Genomic DNA, 17,803 nt, shown 5'->3' on the forward strand with positions numbered 1-17,803 from the left:
CCTCGTAGTGTGCAACAAACAGTAAACATTCCATTCAAGGTAACTATTTTCGGCCATATCCACTTATGTAATGAGAAGCAGATCTCAAGTACAGTATCTGGAAAACTAAAAGTAACCTCACTTTAGAAAATTCCAATGCATAAATAGTATTACCAAATTGATTAACTTAGGTGTTTATTTAGATAAGAAAACAATTTAGTTGCACATTTCTGTAGTAAATATAAGTTTGATTAAAGACAACTAAGTTTTAAAGTCAAATGGCCAGGGCATAAAGGCAAAAACCATACTATTAGAATGGGCAACCATATTTATGTAGAGAAAGTCTCTGCATTGACCAAATGAACGGACACATTTCCAAGTTCTCACCTTGTAATATCATACACTAGTAAAGCCCCTGCCGCACCTCTGTAATATGACCTTGTGATGGAACGAAAGGACTCCTGCCCTGCCTGTGAGGAAAGAAAAAGTGAGAGTTTGCTTTAATCAACTGTCTTCTATATTTTCTTTTTACGCATATACAGAATCTGGGCAGGTAGGGAATGAGTGGGCAAAGAAAAAGAAAACTTAACTTCCCCAGTCTTAGGAAAAAGTCACGAAATACTAACAGTAAGTCTCAAGTCAACCAGACGCACACACCCCCCCCCCCAACAACTGCCCCCAACAAGACCTCTAAACCTTTTTTGGCAATCCCTGACAACCCAATTTACTGAATGGCTTCACAATACATGAATCATTATTAGAACACAGAATGGACTCCTAGCAACTAAGCTCTGAAGACAAATTTGAAAGGAAGCAAATAACCCAGAGCCTCACATTTGAATTCAATAACCCACTCCCTGGGGCAGCTGTTGACACTAGAATAAATAAAGTCCATTGTAAATAAATGATGAATGACATCTTTACGCCCACCATCTGCTGGTGTAAAGGTTGTTGGAAGGCCAAGGATGCAGATTTTATCAGTTATATCATAAACTGCAGTGAGCTTTCAACAGTCATCAGATGGAATTCTTTGAGCCATCATTTTATTATGAAAAACAGAAAATGGTTCTGAATTTAATTTATATTTATATAATTTTTTTCTCCACACTTAATCAATTTCTTCTGTATTTGATATATAATGCTTGTCAGAAAGCAACAGGATGTAAAAGTCATCTTTTATCCACTTATGAAAACAGATTTCAGAGATTATGCAAAATTAGTTAATTTCTCTCTTCTACGGGAGGCACGAACGCTGGTAGGGATATACAGGACTGCCTCAGGGTTTAAAAGTGAGACAGTTCTGATCAAAAATACTTTTAGATTTTTAATCACTTTTCTACCTTTAAGAGAAAAGACGTAAGTAAAGTAAGGAAACACAAAGCCAGTTTCCCCAATTTTTTGTATTCAAAAATCTACTAAGCTGAAAAATATTCATGTTCGTTGGCTGAGTTCTTACCTTCCAATCAAACTACTAACTCCTTCCCACCCTCCGAAGTCCGAGGCTCAGGCTCCGCCTTGTTCTAACACTCTGCACTGCCGGTCCTGTTCCTCCCGGCCCTGGCGCTCCACCTGCGCCTCCAGTGCTCCCCAGCCCCAGGGCCTAGCTGCGGGTCTGGACCCCCAGGGCCTAGCTCTGGGTCTGGCACACCGCAGGCAGAGAAAGCCTTTCAAATGAGAGAATGCATCCTAATGTCTTAATCAAGTACACAAAGTGGTCATTACTCTGTTCCCCCTAAATAAGAGGACGCTGGTAAATCCTAACACCCTAAGATTCAGTAAAAGTCACTTCTCCTGTGTGAAAACTAAAAATGAGACCCTCTCTTGGTAACCTCCGAGCAATTCCGGCACTTTTAGAATAATGTCGTATGCTAAACTGCATCCTCAGAACTTTAAAGGAAGTGTACAGAGAGCCAACTCAATTCATACAGTTTGAGGTTAAAACATTAGATGATCCTAGCTGGAAGCAGGAAATTCATTAAAATTGTTTTCATATAATTTATTGAGATATATCTTTCCAAAGAAGTCCTTTCAAATCCAAGCTCAAATTGCAAGCATTATGGGAATTCCTTTTTCAACTGCTTAGTGTGGGAAAACTAAGGACTACATTTTTTAGAGAGTCATTTCACTATGAATTATATATGCCAACAAGAGTCTTGGTAAATAATACAAAAAAGATTTTTAGTCAAAGAGAAAACAGATTTTTAAAAAGAAGAAAAACCACATCTATACACCATTTCCATTCTTCCCGTATTGTTTTACCAAAAACAAACGTGACGATACGGAATTTTGTACATAATGCATCGCCTTACGCGGAATCCATTCAATCAGGTTTTGCCTACCATTACAAATTAAACCGAAATTCAAGCAAATGAAAACCCAAACATTCCAAGTGAGCACTATGAACACAACTATATATCTTAAAATCTACATTACTTTATAATAAGCAAAGATCAGTATTCAGAAGACTTCAAATTCTTGAGACCTGACTGGTAAGAAAGACATTCTACACACTGGTCTAATCTGTTAATGTCATTGACGGCCTTGAACTAAATCTTGCCCATTAAAGTTTTTTGTTTTTACTATGGCTTCCATAACTATTCACAAAATGTTAAACGACAATCACCTGCATAAAGCTAGTCCAATGGTTATCCTGAACATATTAAATCGAAGTAATCTAGTTTTTAAAAAATACATTAATAGGGGCACCTGGGTGGCTCAGTTGCTTAAGTGTCGGACTCTTGATTTCGGCTTAGGTCATGATTTCATGCTTCATGGGTTTGAGCCCCACATCGGGCTCTGTACTGACATGTGGGATTTTCTCCCTCCCTCTCTCTTTCTGCCCCTCCCCTGCTCATGTTCTCTCTCAAAATAAATAAACATTAAAAAAAAAAAATACATTAGTATAACCTGACCAAATGATGATTAACCTAAAACGTTTTACACAAAATTGAATGTCAACTTAGGAAATATAGATGTTATTTTGATCCTCTTCAATATAAGGTGTTGGCTTAAAAAATTTTTAGAAGCTTGAAACTGAACAGGATGTAGTAGTATTATTTGTAGAGGGATTCCTAATAGTAGCTGAAGGTGTTGAAGAGAAAAGCATTTAATGAAACTGGAAACTGGATGACTGGCTAAGTGCACAGCACCAAAAAAACCTGGTTAGGAGTCGCCATAAGCATATCAGCTCCCAATATAGCTGAGTGAGTTCTGTAAAAAATCAGCAAGATACCCAGACATGCAAAAAAGTAGAATAGAGCAAGTCAGCCTTGCTAGATAATGGACATGCTCATTTTCAGTGATGCTCAGTACATGAGTAGAGTCATAGGACATATGTGAAAATGAATCTGTACAGACCTTTGTTTTCCATGTGAGGATTGCTAAATCAAATAAACGGGATTCTTTAGCCCATTCATTTATTCATGTATTAATTTTAAGCGCAGTCTATCCCTCAATGTGGGGCTCGAACTCATGACCCCAAGATCAAGGGTTGCATGTTGTACCAACTGAGCCAGCCAGGTGCCTGTAGCCCATACCTTTAGAACTGACTTCCAGTTGACAGATAAGTATCCCCCAAACAGGCTTCTCCATGTGCCTTTCTGTCGCCAACAATTTTTGTAACCAGGCCAGGAACTTAATTCCTCCTCTCTTGTTACCTCTATAACATACAACTTTTCATCCAGTAAGCTACTGCTCAAACATTTCTAAATATCCTGATTTCAAGTCTTAAGTACTTGGGAAGCTGATCTGTTTCTCTAGAATTGTATCTTCTTATTTAGTAAGAGTCTTGTTCATACAGCCGACTTTTTTTCCTACTGGTACTCTGCCTATCTTCTGAATAGTCCTGCTTTTGTGCCTGGGTAACTCTGCCTGAAGAACTGCTTTCCTCCACTGACCCAATTTCCATTCCCTTTGAGGACCAGGGCAAGCCCCCAGGTTCTCTCACAAAGCTAAGAAGCTTGTCTACCACAGCCCACAGTTATCCATTTCTCCTAACCACCCAAAAGCACGTCCATGTGATCATTTGGTTCTAGTATTATTGATTATATAAAAGGTACACACTGTTCAAATGCTGGTCTTGTTTCCTCTCTAGTTCTCCTTGAGGGATAGATAGGCTAACTCAGAACACTGACGTATACATAGTAAGCTTTCAAATTATGTTATCTTGATTGATCCCGAAGGGCCGATACAGTTAGAAAAATAAGATTTGTGAGAATCACTATTAGAGTGATTCTCTGCTTTCACTATTAGTCATTTATCTAATAATTTCAGCTCTACAGAATCCAGCCAAGCTCCAAAACAAAGAAAAAAAGGATTTCTAAGTAGCCAAGTTGTCCATACCCAAGAATGAAATCTCAGGTACTTACTCAACAGACTCAACTTAAAAATCTACACCTGTGATCACAGAACTGCTGTCACTAAGGAAGAAGATTCTGAAATCTACATGCATAACCAGGCTTCTGTTTTGGATGACAACTACATTAGTAAAAATCAAAGTGATTTTTAGGCTGACTCAGTCTCCACAGCAAGGACCCAGAAAAAGGCAACCTGCACTATTTAAAGCTTTTTAAGGGAGTTTCCTACAGAAATGAAAGTAGATCATCCTGAAAAGAGAAACATGGTTGTGAATATCTAAAAAGTACAGCAATGTTAAATTCTTTAAAAAATTAAGAATATTTACTTTAAAAAAAAAAAAAAGAGGATTTCCGATTCTTACAACACTGCCATGCAGGAGAAAACGGAGACCGCAGATGTGAGGTACATATGAGAGCAGAATGACATGTCTAAGACATTTTCCTATCCATGCAGTTGTTCAAGAGAAGGCTGACGACAGCTGCTGAATGAGGCAGAAGCCTCTCCAGTCCTGGGGTGGGGGGAGGGGAGCCGAGGGCAGGGGCAGAGGCAGGACTGTGTCCCAGGGCCTGGTCCTAGGCCCTCGGCCCGGCCCCACTGAACTCTGGTCACCCATCCTTACCGCCACACTGACCTATACAAAACCCACACTTTTTGGTAAGAAGCTGAGTATAAAAGCACACATTTTACACAGGCCTAAAAAGTGCCTGTGATTTGCTAAAAAACAGTACACTTTAGCATGCAGACTGCACATGATTGTGCATGTGAACCAATAATACTAGTTCCAATACATTGTTTGATGGAAAAAGTATAAATTGAAAATATTTTGAGGGAGTTGAGAAGAAACATGGAGTTAAAACATCTACACTACAAATCTGGGGGGAGAGAATTAAATTTTTTTGGATATACTGGGAAGGCCATGGATAAAGAAGATGTGGTATACATATACAATGGAATACTACTTGGTGATCATAAAGAATGAAACCTTGCCATTTGCAAGATTTAGATTCCATCCAACATGGAGAGAACTAGAGCGTATTAGGCTAAGCGAGACAGGTCAGGCACAAAAAGACAAATACCATGTAATTTTACTCTTATGTGGAATTCAAGAAACAACAGATAAACACAGAGGAAGGGAAGGAAAAATAAGACAAAAACAGAGAAGGAGGCAAACCATAAGAGACTCTTAAATACAAAGAACAAACTGAGGGTGGTTAAAGGGGAGGTGGGTGGGGGGATGGGCTAAATGGGCGAAGGGAATTATGGAGGGCACTTGCTAGGATGAGCACCGGGTGTTATAAAGAAGTGATAAATCTCTACATTCTACTCCTGAGACCAATACTACACTGTAGCTAGTTGGCTTGACTTTAAATAAATAAATTTAATTTAAAAAAAATGCCTTTGATGCATTTTCCACCTATCAGACTGCAAAAAAGGAAACTGAGGATTCTGGCGGCTCAGTGTTGACAAGGCTATGGGAAAAGAGCACTTGGTACGTCCGTCAGTGGACACGCAATGGGGAAGAGCCATGGGGGTGGGGGTCATGTCCAGCAAAACCACCTACGCATTTATTTTCTGCCTGAACAATCCCACTTACGGGAACCTGACCCAGAGACATACTGGGTGAAATACAAGCTGGGGGAAACAAAACGACGAGGCTTCCTCAGAAGGTCTTCAGAAGGTCAACGGGGCTGGAGTGGGGGCTGTTTTACATTAAAAGAGACAAGACAACCAAATGCAAGGTAGATCTTGACTGAACCATGGAGTTTTTTTTAAAGTGAAAGTGCATTTTGAGAACAGCAGGGAATCTGAATATGGGGAATAAGGAGCCTTGTATATTAGAGAATTTTAGTGTCTTTGTTACATACCTGCGATGGGATAATGGTATTGTGTTTAGGTGGGAGAATATTCTTGGAGGATGGATGTTCAAGTATTAAGGATGCCTGCAACTCTGAAATATTTCACAACAGAACATGGTAAAAGAGATAAGGATAGAAGCCAGACTTGTACTAATATACATGGTTTCATATTTTGCACTCTGGAAACATCTAATTTTTCATAATTAAAAAAAATAAGAAAAAAGAAGTCCCTAAAAACTGAAAACAAATGAACCTAACTGTATCAAGTTGGTGGCATAACGGATTCAGATAAGAACTGCTCCAGGATACGGGTAAAACAGTACTTTCATGTGATACCTCAGCGGTACATGTAAAAAAATGCAATAAAATCTTCAACTACAAAATAAGAGAAAAAGAAAGAAAGAAAACTCCCACAAAATGTGACAAAAAACAAAAAGAAGAAGAGGACTAAAAAAAAAAGTGGGTAAAGGCTGGATGAGGGTGTGAAAGTGAGAATGGACTTCTTACCTCCTCCTTGCATCAGTCAAGGAATAAGAACTGGGTACAATTTGTTTTCTTCTTTGATTTAAGAAGGCTGACAGAGACTAAGAATATCACACACGTGACTTCTGATTTAAGAAAAAAAGTTACACAGGACCAGAGGAAAGCGCTTCAAAGGAGGGACCCCATCCACTGTTACCACTGCTGCCGGAAAGGGCCCCCCGGGAGTATCAGCTGGCAACTATATTACTGTTTTCACAAAAAAAGCAAAGATGGTGGATGTGGAAATTCTGCAAGGAAATCTCCGTATTTTGTGTGAATGGAAATGGACATACAATGCATGACAAACATCCTAAGATACTGAGTCACTGGGGGAAAAAAATCACTTCTTTAAAGCTGAAGAAACAAATAATAGCATTTGGCAAATGTTCCCTGAAGGCTCTAGGATGGTTTTGTAAATGTTCTGAGCCAGGGACAGACGTGATCTTTGCTACTAAAAATGTAGTTTCCTGCTCAAATGTATAAGCACACTGCAAAGCATTAATGATACGGACGCCATGTTCCATTCCGACGTAAAACTAAACGTGGAGCCAAGCATAGTGTGTGTAAGGTAGCATCGATTAAAACAGTCTTGGAAGTTAGGACGAAAGAAGAAAGCCAATGACGGTAAGAGGAAAACCTCTAAGGCAGAGACTCAAGAAGCGACTCTGGAAAGTAATAAGTTAACAAGAACTACACCAGTCGGTATTTACCCAAATGACACGACGACGGTGATGTGAAGGGCGCACCCCCCGCCCCAATGTTTATAGCAGCACCACTGACAACAGCCAGACTATGGAAAGAGCCCGAATGTCCATCGATGAATGGGTAAAGAAGATGTGGTAAATACACACATACATACAATGGAGTATTACTTGGCAACCAAAAAGAGTGAAATCTTGCCATCTGCAACAATGTGGATGGAACTAGAGGATATTAAGCTAAGTGAAAGAAGTCAGAGAAAGAAATATCATATGATGTCACTCATATGTAAAATTTAAGAAATAAAACAGATGAACGTAAGGGAAGGGAAGCAAAAATAACATAAAAAATATAGCGAGACAAACCACAAGATACTCCTGAGTACAGAGAAGAAACTGAGGGTTGCTGGCAGGGTGCTGGGTGGGGGATGGGCTACATGGGGGATGGGCATTAAGGAGGGCACTTGCTGGGATGAGCGCTGGGAGTTACATGTAAGTGGTAAATCATTAAATTCTATTCCTGAAATCATTATTACACTATGTTAACTAACTTGGGCTTAAATATATATATAAAAAAGTAGTAAGTCAGCAGAGTTTTCTGAACATTCTTTAAAATCTGAGACAGGGTACTGGTTCCTAGTACCTTCCCCGTGGGAGCCTGGGAAGTCTTTCCTGGGGGTCATGATGTTTTCAATAGTCCCAGTCTCTCCCTTTTGGATACAGAGGAAAGGAACTATGAACTCTAGTAATGACATCTCGCGACCACATCCAAGGATCCTACAGATTGTTTAGGATGAGATGCTTTACTTACTCATTCAGTAACATTTACCAAACACTGTTATCAGCCAGTACACTTTGAATGCAAGATTCAAAGATGAGTAGGATACAGATGGTCCTTTCCCTCACGGTTATGATGTGGCCGGTGAACAGACAACTATGAAAACAATAGGAGCAGAGCTGTAGCAGAAGTATACGTAAATTGTGGGGGTGGGCTATCTCACGGGTGTCACAGAGGCTCCCCGATGGCTGACACCTGAGCTGGTCTTAAGTGGATAAAGGGAGGAAAGCACTTCAAGCAAAGAAAGTATTCACGCAAAGTGCAAGGTATGAGAAGCACGCTTCCTACAGAACAGCAAGCATTTGGGTTTGCGCTACCCTACACGGCAGGATGTGTGCGGCGCGAGTTTGTTAGCTAAGAAAGCAACCTAGTTTATGCAAAACAACCGCTTCTGAAAAAGAAGAATCAACTCTTTTAACACAGGAAAGAATGCTTCCTTTTGGCCAGACAGCATTGATTTTAAACCTCTAGGAAGAAAGGGACTTCGCAGATTTCATTTTTTTCTTTCCTTCCCCTGCAGTCCTGAAATCATGTCGTCTGAGAGAATACAAATCAAAAAAGTGATGAGACACTACAGGCTTAGGGTGGGGGTCGGGAATGCTAAGAAACCGTAAAAGCATAAATCTGCACTTAAAAAGAAGAGATAAGAAACCACAAGAACCTAGAGTTCAATATATACTCTGGGACCGAGCGAGATGGAGATTTCGGGTGTTCCATCTCAGGATTTAAAAAAAACCTGTTTTTATAGTTTATTTTTGAGACAGAGAGAGAGAGACACAGCGTGAACAAGGGAGGGACAGAGAGAGGGAGACAGAATCCGAAGCAGGCTCCAGGCTCTGAGTTAGCTGTCAGCACAGAGCCCAACACGGGGCTCGAACTCACGAACTGTGAGATCATGACATGAGCGAAGTCGGATGCTTAACTGACTGAGCCCCCCAGGCGCCCATCTCAGGATCTGCTGCATGCTGTGCAGGCGGCATGGGGTGCCCTGGCCTCACAAGAGCCTGCAGCAGCTTGCTTGTCCTCGTGGGGTCTGATCTGTGAGACTGAATGTTCCCCGAGGTTCCTTTCTTCAATCACTGGGACAGGTGACATCTAAGAAACCAAGACTGAGTGACGGGAAAGAACAAACGGGAATATGATGATAAGCTTCCCCATCTTTTATACTTCACTTACTTTTCAGAGAATATGCTCTGTCATAACAGGCGACTTTCCGGGGCTTCTCAACTGGGACTCTGTAAGGATGAGGTCCCAGCTGCCCTACGGCGGTGGCTGTCAAGGTGGGATCCCGGACTCCCGGGGCCCCGACCCTGTTGAGGTCCAGGACGTCCTCTGTTTCCCAACTACTCGTCTCTGTGAGGTTGTATTTTCTTTTCTTTTCTTTTTTAATGTATTTATTTCTAAGAGAGAGTGCATCTTCGGGGTGGGGAGTGTTGAGGTGGGTGGACAGAGGTTCCTAGGTGGCTCTGTCTGCACTGACAGCTCTACATGGGGCTCGAACTCATGGACCAGGACATCATACCTGAGCCGAAGTGGGGCGCTTACCCGACTAATCCACCCAGGCACCCCGAGGTTATATTTTCTTCATATACTCCAGCTAAACAATACACATTAGACTCAACGCAGAAGCAGATACGAGAATTCAAGCTGTTTTCTATTAAGCAGACAGTGAAGAGTTTTCAAAATGTAACAAAATGACACTCTTCTCACTAGAAAAATAAAATTTTTGTTGTGGAAAAACACAGTCAATTCCCATAAAAATTGCTTTCTTGACCCTAACATACAATAAGTTTATTATACTTATTTTTAAATGAATTACTGATTAGATATTTAGTAAGTTTCTCAGTTTTGATTTCTAATTGGTAAATACTGATAGCTATTAGCCATATAAGCAAAGGCTCTTTGGGGTCCTCATTAATTTTTAGAAGTATAAAGAAAGGGATGTCGAGACCACAGAGTCTGAGAACCGTTACCTGAAGGTATCCGCTGTATGTAGCACAGGACCCTGACTACCGCGCTGCTTGGTTGGGAGGCGAGGGAAGACAGCACCCAGCTCTGTGCCTTCAATGACAAACCAGCGCTAAGAGCTCTAGCGCAGCACGGAGCGGCCGGCGGGAAGTGCGAGAACTCGGGCTGGGGGTAAGCCTCTGCATGGGGTTGGGACTGCACCAAATTTTTACTTTTTACATTTTAAACCTAACTTTTAAAATTAATAAATGGTCAGATCAAGTGACTCTAGGGGGTTTACATTCCTATTTTATTCCGTATGGGTACTTTAGATATGCTGCTTTATTTTCCTAAAAATACAGTTTCCAGAGGATTTCCATTTAGGCCACACCGCACGAGCACGTGTTCAGGTGCGGCCACCTGCACCCAAGGCCAGGGGTGAACCTGTGCAAAGCACTGCCCAAGAAACCCTCATCTTTTCTGGAGCCACATTTCATCTCATGGCTGCGCGGATGCTGGTGCCTAACAAACTGTGACTGGCATAAAATGACATTAAAACAAAACAAAAGATATACTGTACTTTCATAAAACAACTTTATTGAGGGCATACAATGTATCTGCTATACTTACCGTATCCCATATCTGAAGTTTTATCTGTTTCCCGTCGATAGTTATCATCCGAGCACCAAACTCTACACCTGAACAGACAAAAAAAACGATTTGTTACACAAACCAGTGGGGCCATCTTCCACATTTAAGGATTTTAAAACAAGGATGTTTATTTCCAGGACATACTACGCCAGGTGATACAAAGATAAACTCCAACAAACGTGGCTCCTGCCCTTAGAAAACAAACTAGGTAGAGGTGCTAAAAGGCGTAAGTTAAAGACACAATAAAAATACTAAGATATTCAAGTCTAGTATAGTTAGAAAACAAACTGTGGTCTTCATGTTTCACAGGCTCCATAATATAAAAACAACGAGAAATGAGATTCAAGAACCATAATTATTAGTAAAAAATATTAAAATTTCGTAAAAACTATTAATGTGGCATAGAAATCGCTAAAAGGGCTCATGCACTTCAACATCAGTTTTGGTTGCTAGCATGGATTATCAACTGGGAAAGAAACCTCCTAAGCTCCCCATTAGAGATAACTGTTTAAACATTCAACTGTTTAAACATTCTTCCAGACACTGCTCTCTAAGTGAAGATACACACAGAAGTGTGCAATTTATATAAACGGGAGCATATAAGTGATGTTCTGTAATTTATTTTTTACACATTAACAAACATCATTCTGTATCCCAAATCCATTACAAACCAATAAATATATAACTATGCCATTATTTTTGATGGTTGCGCGCGTGTGTGTATAAGTACACTTTACCAAGTTGGTACTCCATGGTTACAAATTCAGGTCATTGCCAAATTTGCAGTAAGTAGTTAAAACTGAAATGAACTTCCTGCATACATGTTTCAACTAAGGATTATAATTTCAGGCAAATTATATGATCTATTTCAAAAGGAGTACAAACTTTCTTTACACTTACAAGTTAACTACTTCGGCTTTTCTCCTTCATTGATCACCTTTTTTCCCCCCCTCCCCCCTTATCATCTTTTTTTTGAAAGTACTCAGTCAAGGTGGCTCAGCTGGTTAAGCAGCCCACTCTCGACTGTGGCTCATGTCAGGATCTCACAGTCCGTGGGATGGAGCCCCACGCTGTCAGTGTGGAACCTGCTTGGGATTCTCTCTTCTCTCTCCCTCTCTCTCTGCCCCTCTGCCACTCACATTCTCACTCAAAATAAATTAAAAAATTTTTTAAAAATAGGAGGAGAAAAAAAGGGAGAGTTTCAGAGCAGCAAAGAGCTGTGAAGGAGACTCTGAAAGAAGTCTGTCACGTCTATGTCACTGCGTCATTACTGCTCGGAGTGTGCTCTATCAGCATTTAGATCAAAGTCAGGGTGAAGGGAAGACACACATGGTCCTCAGAAACCAGATGTCATCTTGGCAGAAAAACAGCGTCTCGTTGCCCAGGGGAGGGCATAATGCCCGGGGTCAGGATTCCATTTCAGCATCTCCCATAATTCCTCCCACCATGATCAGGAAGATGGGAGAGACAGATAATTTGTTCTTTCATGATACATAATTTGGTGAAATTTTTACTCTGCATCTTAATACTGATTCCATCCTGTGGGCAGAGTCATTACCAGGAAACTAATGGTACATTTCTCAGACTCAGAAATAAACAAGAGCTGAAGAGACCCAGGAGTCATGATGTACTAGAATGAAAAATGCAAAGCTGCAAAATTATGCCATACAAAGCATGTTTTATACCTATGTACCTATCTATTCCTTACAAATATGTACATATATAAATATATATGTAACTACACACAGTCACATGTGCCCTGTGCCACAGGGTGGGAGACACACAAAACAACCATCCACCAGCTTGCCGTGAACATGAAAACGAGAGTAGCTGAGGCGAGAAACCGGTGGCTAAATATTACACAAACGTTCTTTGAAGTATCCGGTATTTAGAAGGAATGTACTAACGTACAATATTCTCCACAGCCAGGTATTTACCAAAGGGGAAGCTTTTTCTTGAATCTGCTGCTTCGTTTCTAGCAACACACTGCAGACAGAAATCCTAGCTTTCCTCTCATCACCACGGATGGGCCTTTAACCACAGCCCAAAAATGCTATCGCTCACTGGGACTAAGATTTCTTCAGTCTATTAATGGATAATGTCAAACTGGACAAAAAACAACTACAAACTAGAAACAAACCCTTGCCTGCTACTGGACCGGGGAGGCCCAGAGACTGGCATCTTGGGCAGGAGGACACAGACCTGAAACGGGACCGGCACGCGCGCTGTCCTTGGCTGAGAAGCTGAGGACGCGGGACCCCAGGCCTGACGCCAGGGCTCCTGCTCCCTGGCTCGAAGATGCTCCGTCCCGCCCACTCCCAAGTGCAGTCTTCACTCTCCTGAGGCTCCATGTTCACTCCAGGTATTCTAACATATCCCCCTTTGCTTAACTTAGCCACACCTGGGTTTTGGTACATGTATCTCTATATTCAAAGTAAGCAGAGAAAGATTTTGCCTGTAAAACATATCTAATTTTATTTTTATTTTATTCATTTTAATTTTTTTAAGTTTTATTTATTTTTGAGAGCACACGCATGAGAGAGGCAGAGACAGGCACAGAGACAGGGAGACACTGAATCTGAAGCAGGCTTCAGGCTCCAAGCTGTCAGCAAACGGCCCGACGCGAGGCTTGAACTCACGGACCGCGAGACCATGACCTGGGCTGAAGTCAGACACTTCACGGACTGAGCCAACCAGAAGCCCCAAAATATATCCAATTTTAAAGATGTTAAATGAAAATACTGTATGAAAATCAGGATTTGTTTCTAAAACAGGGAAATGTCATAATAAAATTAATGTTTTAATATGATTTATCAACAGGGTCAGGACAGAGAATTTGAAAACAAGAGGTAAAGAACAGTTACAAGACTACTGTATTAGCCAGGAACATGATAAAGAATGATGGTAGGAAGAAAAATATATTTTTTAAATTTTTTATTTTGGAGAGAGAGTATGCGAGTGAGGGAGAGGAGGGGCAGAGGGAAAGAGAGAACCTTAAGCAGGCTCCACTCTCAGAGCAAGATCTGATGAGGGGCTCGATCCCATGACCTGAGCTGAAATCAACTGACTGAGCCACCCAGGCACTCCCTTTTTCTTTTCTGGAAAACACACATCTTAAAGGAAAATCTGACAGCACTGCTGATTACTGAAAAACTATAATCTCTTTTCCTTCAAATGAAACAAAAACAGAATCTGATTTCAGTTTCAGAACTATAACCCTTTCTCATTTACCTAATTGTAATTGGGTTCAATGTAGTATATGTGACAAAAGAAAATACTGGAACTTAAATGTCCTATAAGACTTGGTTAAAAAAAAAAAACAACCCCTGAAACATGTCCTATCTTTTTTTCAAGGGATAAACTATCACCCCCTATGCCCTTGAGGCTCTCTTCCCAGATGCATTTTCAATTAACAGCCTATTTGGCTGCCAGAGAGACTGTCTGTGGAGCCAAATGCAAGAAAGCCTCATTTACCTGATGTTGTTAGGGAACGATGCTTATTTTTTCAGTTATGTTATTCACTTGCAACCTTCCAGAACAAAATAGTCTGAATGTAAATACACACTTTCTGACTGCCTCTAGATCATTATCATCCTTGCATAGTAAGAATGTGAAGCCTTGCAGGGTAACCATTTAATGAGCATTCAAAGATCGGTATCTACTAACTGTGGGGCCACGTGGGGCCATCTCTTCTGCATCATAGTTTCCTCATCTGTAAAATGAATTTGATGAAACCCACCTCCTAAGATGTTTTTCAAGATTAAAAGGGCTACTGCATAGTAGAGCAGTGCGTGGCATACAGAAGCACTCGGCATGTGAGAGCTATAGTGATTATTCCACACTGTACACGAGACTTTCTGCACCACCACTCACATAACTAATGGCGCCAGCCTGTTTGAGGAAGGGCCACTTGTCAGAGCCAGGTGACTGGGCTGCCACAGCAGAGAGCAGAGCTACAGCCACAGGGGACAAGGGACCTGTTCCGGGACCTAGACACTGTGAAGGTTCAAAACAGACTTGTGGGAAGAAAGCTTTATGTCCCTAGTTCTAGAAACAAAGGACACACTAGATTATTAAAGAGTAACTTCCCTAATTTTCCATGAAAAAATGAACAGCACCTTTAAGGTAAACCACTAGACGTTTCAAATTACAGAGAAAAAAGATTACAATGCCCTCAACTTGTAAATTATTTCAGGGATTTTGGTCATACAAAGGGACCAGTCTACCCAGAGCATGTAAAATAATTAATTGAACAAAAATAATGGTAAAAAGAAAAACCCTACCTGTCCACAATAGTAACAAAATAAAAAAGCACAAGGCCTGTATCACGAAAATTATAAAACTTTACTGTAGAGTTTTTAAAAACTTGGGAAAAAATGGGGCACCTGGGTGGCTCAGCTCAGTCAGTTAAGTGTCTGACTCTTGGTTTTGGCTCAGGTAATGAAACCCATGGTTTTGTGGGTTCGAGCCCCAAGAGTCGGGTTCTGTGCACTCACCGCACAGAGCCTGGTTGGGATTCTCTCTCTCCTCCTCTCTCTGCCCCTCCTCCACTTGAGCTCTCTCATTTTCTTTCAAAATAAACTTTAAAAAAATAATAAAAACAATGATCAAGAAAACTTCAAAAAGGAAAAATGCCAATCACATATTAATTATACTATGAAGTTATTATAAATATGTGATATTTTCTCATGAAATAGAGAAAAACCAAAACCAAAACCCCAAAACATAAATGGAATAGGTCTGAGAGTTCCCAAACAGACTTGCTTACATATGGAGACTTGGCATATGACAAAGGAGATAGTTCAAACAGGAAAGAAAGATGGATTATTTAATTAATGGTGTGGGGCCACACATTATATATGGATTAAAGAAAATCATATATGTGGCCATAGGCCAGACAGGGTACAAATTTATAATATTAGACAAACACTTATAGAGAACAGTATGTGATTTTTGTATTAGAGAGCCTTCCTTAGTAAGGCCTGAAAGCCATAATGAAAACCATCAATGGATTTGATTTAAAAAAAACACAAAAACAAACCAGCACTAGAGATAAAAACCAGGTAATTCAAAGAGAAAAGACACAGAGGTGGCTCTTATATGAAAAAAGCTCAGCCTCACTAAAAATTAAGGAGCCAGCAAGTAAAATAATCACTACTCTCTGGCCATTTCATGAAGAGTAAAAACATGACTGGTCCACAGTGGAGGCAGGGACCAGGAGAAACCGGCATTCAGTACACGGCCGGTGGAGGGAGTGCGCATCAGAACAGCTTTGTGTGCTTAAAACTCTAAAAAGGCGACATACACATCAGTGGTTGCTAGAGGGCCAGAGGCAAGTTACACAGGGAATTTAACTTTCTCTGGACTTTTCTACAATGCCTTCACAATAATCACACCCTGTCAAGGAAATACATTTACATTTTACCATCCCAGTAACATAGACTTTGAGATCTAAACTAGATGTTCACGGAGGTCTTTTAAGCTATCTTTCTAGTTCTTGGCAACGTTATCTCAGAAAAGTGAATCCCAAATAAATGAGGGGTATTTGTAACTGATCTGTGGGAAGTCTGATACAAGAAGTGATGCTTCAATTCTACAACCTTTACCCCCAAAGTATACTTTCAACTCCTCAGTCATTTCTGTGGGATGGCTGCTTTAAGGATGTGGGGGAGAGGCAGAAAGCTGACATCGACACATGCCTAGCCTCTAGATCTGTTTATCAAATTGTTCATTAATAGATAGTGAAATAAATGTAGTGGGCATTAGTGGGCTATAAGCAGAATTATTTCTACACAATATAATGAAACAGCATTAATCAAATGCATGCATCGAGCACCGTAATGCGAAATGTTTTTGAAACTTTCTCCCCAGAGAGATAGTATATTAATTTAGAAAACCGTTATAGTCTTTTTATGTACCAAGCACTGGAGAAATAGCCATGAACAAAACTGGTAACAGTGCTATTGTGAACTTTACTTTTTTGCTGGTGGGAGAAAATACTCATTTACAATCATTTGTATAAAAAGTTAAGGAGAAAAATAAGTCTAGACAAGAGGAAGAGTATGGGGGGGGGGGCTGTGTGTACACGTGCACTTGTGAAGACCTAGGAGGGAAAAAATCAGGAGCTATTTGAAACACGTTAAGTTTGAGATGCCTGATAGACATCTAAGAAAGGAGATGCTGAGTTAGCAGCTGGCTACGTACACATGGGGAGGAGAACACCTCGCTGCAGTGAGTTCAAAAAAGAATGAGGGGAGGAGAAAAATCAGAGAGAGAAACGATGAACAATTCTTTCTGAGGGCTTCCGCTAAAAGGAAGCAGAAGGCCCGAAAGCTGGAAAGGATTAAAAGTCATGAAAAATGACCATCAAATGGGGGGGAAATGAGGGACACTTGGGAGAAAGAACTGCCGCAGCAGTGTTCTGCGTGGCCTTCGCTGGCAACCTGGAGTCCATCCCCAGTAGCAGGAGAAGACGGAGTTCAAGGGCACATCGCAGGTAGGTGGGTCTATGTGGTGACGGAAACCTGTGAAAACGCTCTGCTGCTTGCCTCTATTTTCTGAAATAGAGACCAAGGCTCTCACATGAGATGGGAGACAGGGATGGCGGTGCCCGCTTGAAAAGCAAGCAGGCAGAACACAGCTGTACAGGGAGGGGCGAATGAATGGACTGGAAATAAAGTGTAGCTGTCAAGCGGTTAAGTGTCCAAGAAATTAACGAGACTAGTTAGCGTGGCTCTGTGTTTTCCGACCAGCAGGATGGAGTAGCCAGAGCTGACCTGTGGGTTAACCGCACAAGTGTGGTGAAGCGAGGGAGAGGCGGGGGGGGGGGGGGGGGGGGTGCATGCAGGGTGATCATAAACGGTTAGAATTAAAGCTGGTCAAGGAGGGCAGCAGGACGACACGAGGGGCGAGAGTAGAAAGACACTGGGACCGGAGGCCGAGAGGGCTGCTGGGAC

The 17,803-nt window shown here is 41.1% G+C and overlaps 1 protein-coding gene across 1 annotated transcript in view; it reads right to left on the bottom strand.

The window, feature by feature from the left end:
• RAB2A (RAB2A, member RAS oncogene family) overlaps nucleotides 1-17,803 on the bottom strand; it is an 86,105-nt gene that overhangs the window by 31,437 nt on the left and 36,865 nt on the right. Inside the window, exons 3-4 of the mRNA XM_039249125.1 lie at nucleotides 10,827-10,894; nucleotides 367-449 (exon numbers count right to left, since the gene is read on the bottom strand). Of these exons, the coding sequence (XP_039105056.1) occupies nucleotides 367-449; nucleotides 10,827-10,894 (151 nt within the window). The remainder of the gene's footprint in view (nucleotides 1-366; nucleotides 450-10,826; nucleotides 10,895-17,803) is intronic.

This window comes from Hyaena hyaena, unplaced genomic scaffold (assembly GCF_003009895.1).
Source record: "Hyaena hyaena isolate Hyena2069 unplaced genomic scaffold, ASM300989v1 scaffold_327, whole genome shotgun sequence".
NCBI classification, from domain to species: Eukaryota; Metazoa; Chordata; class Mammalia; order Carnivora; family Hyaenidae; genus Hyaena; species Hyaena hyaena.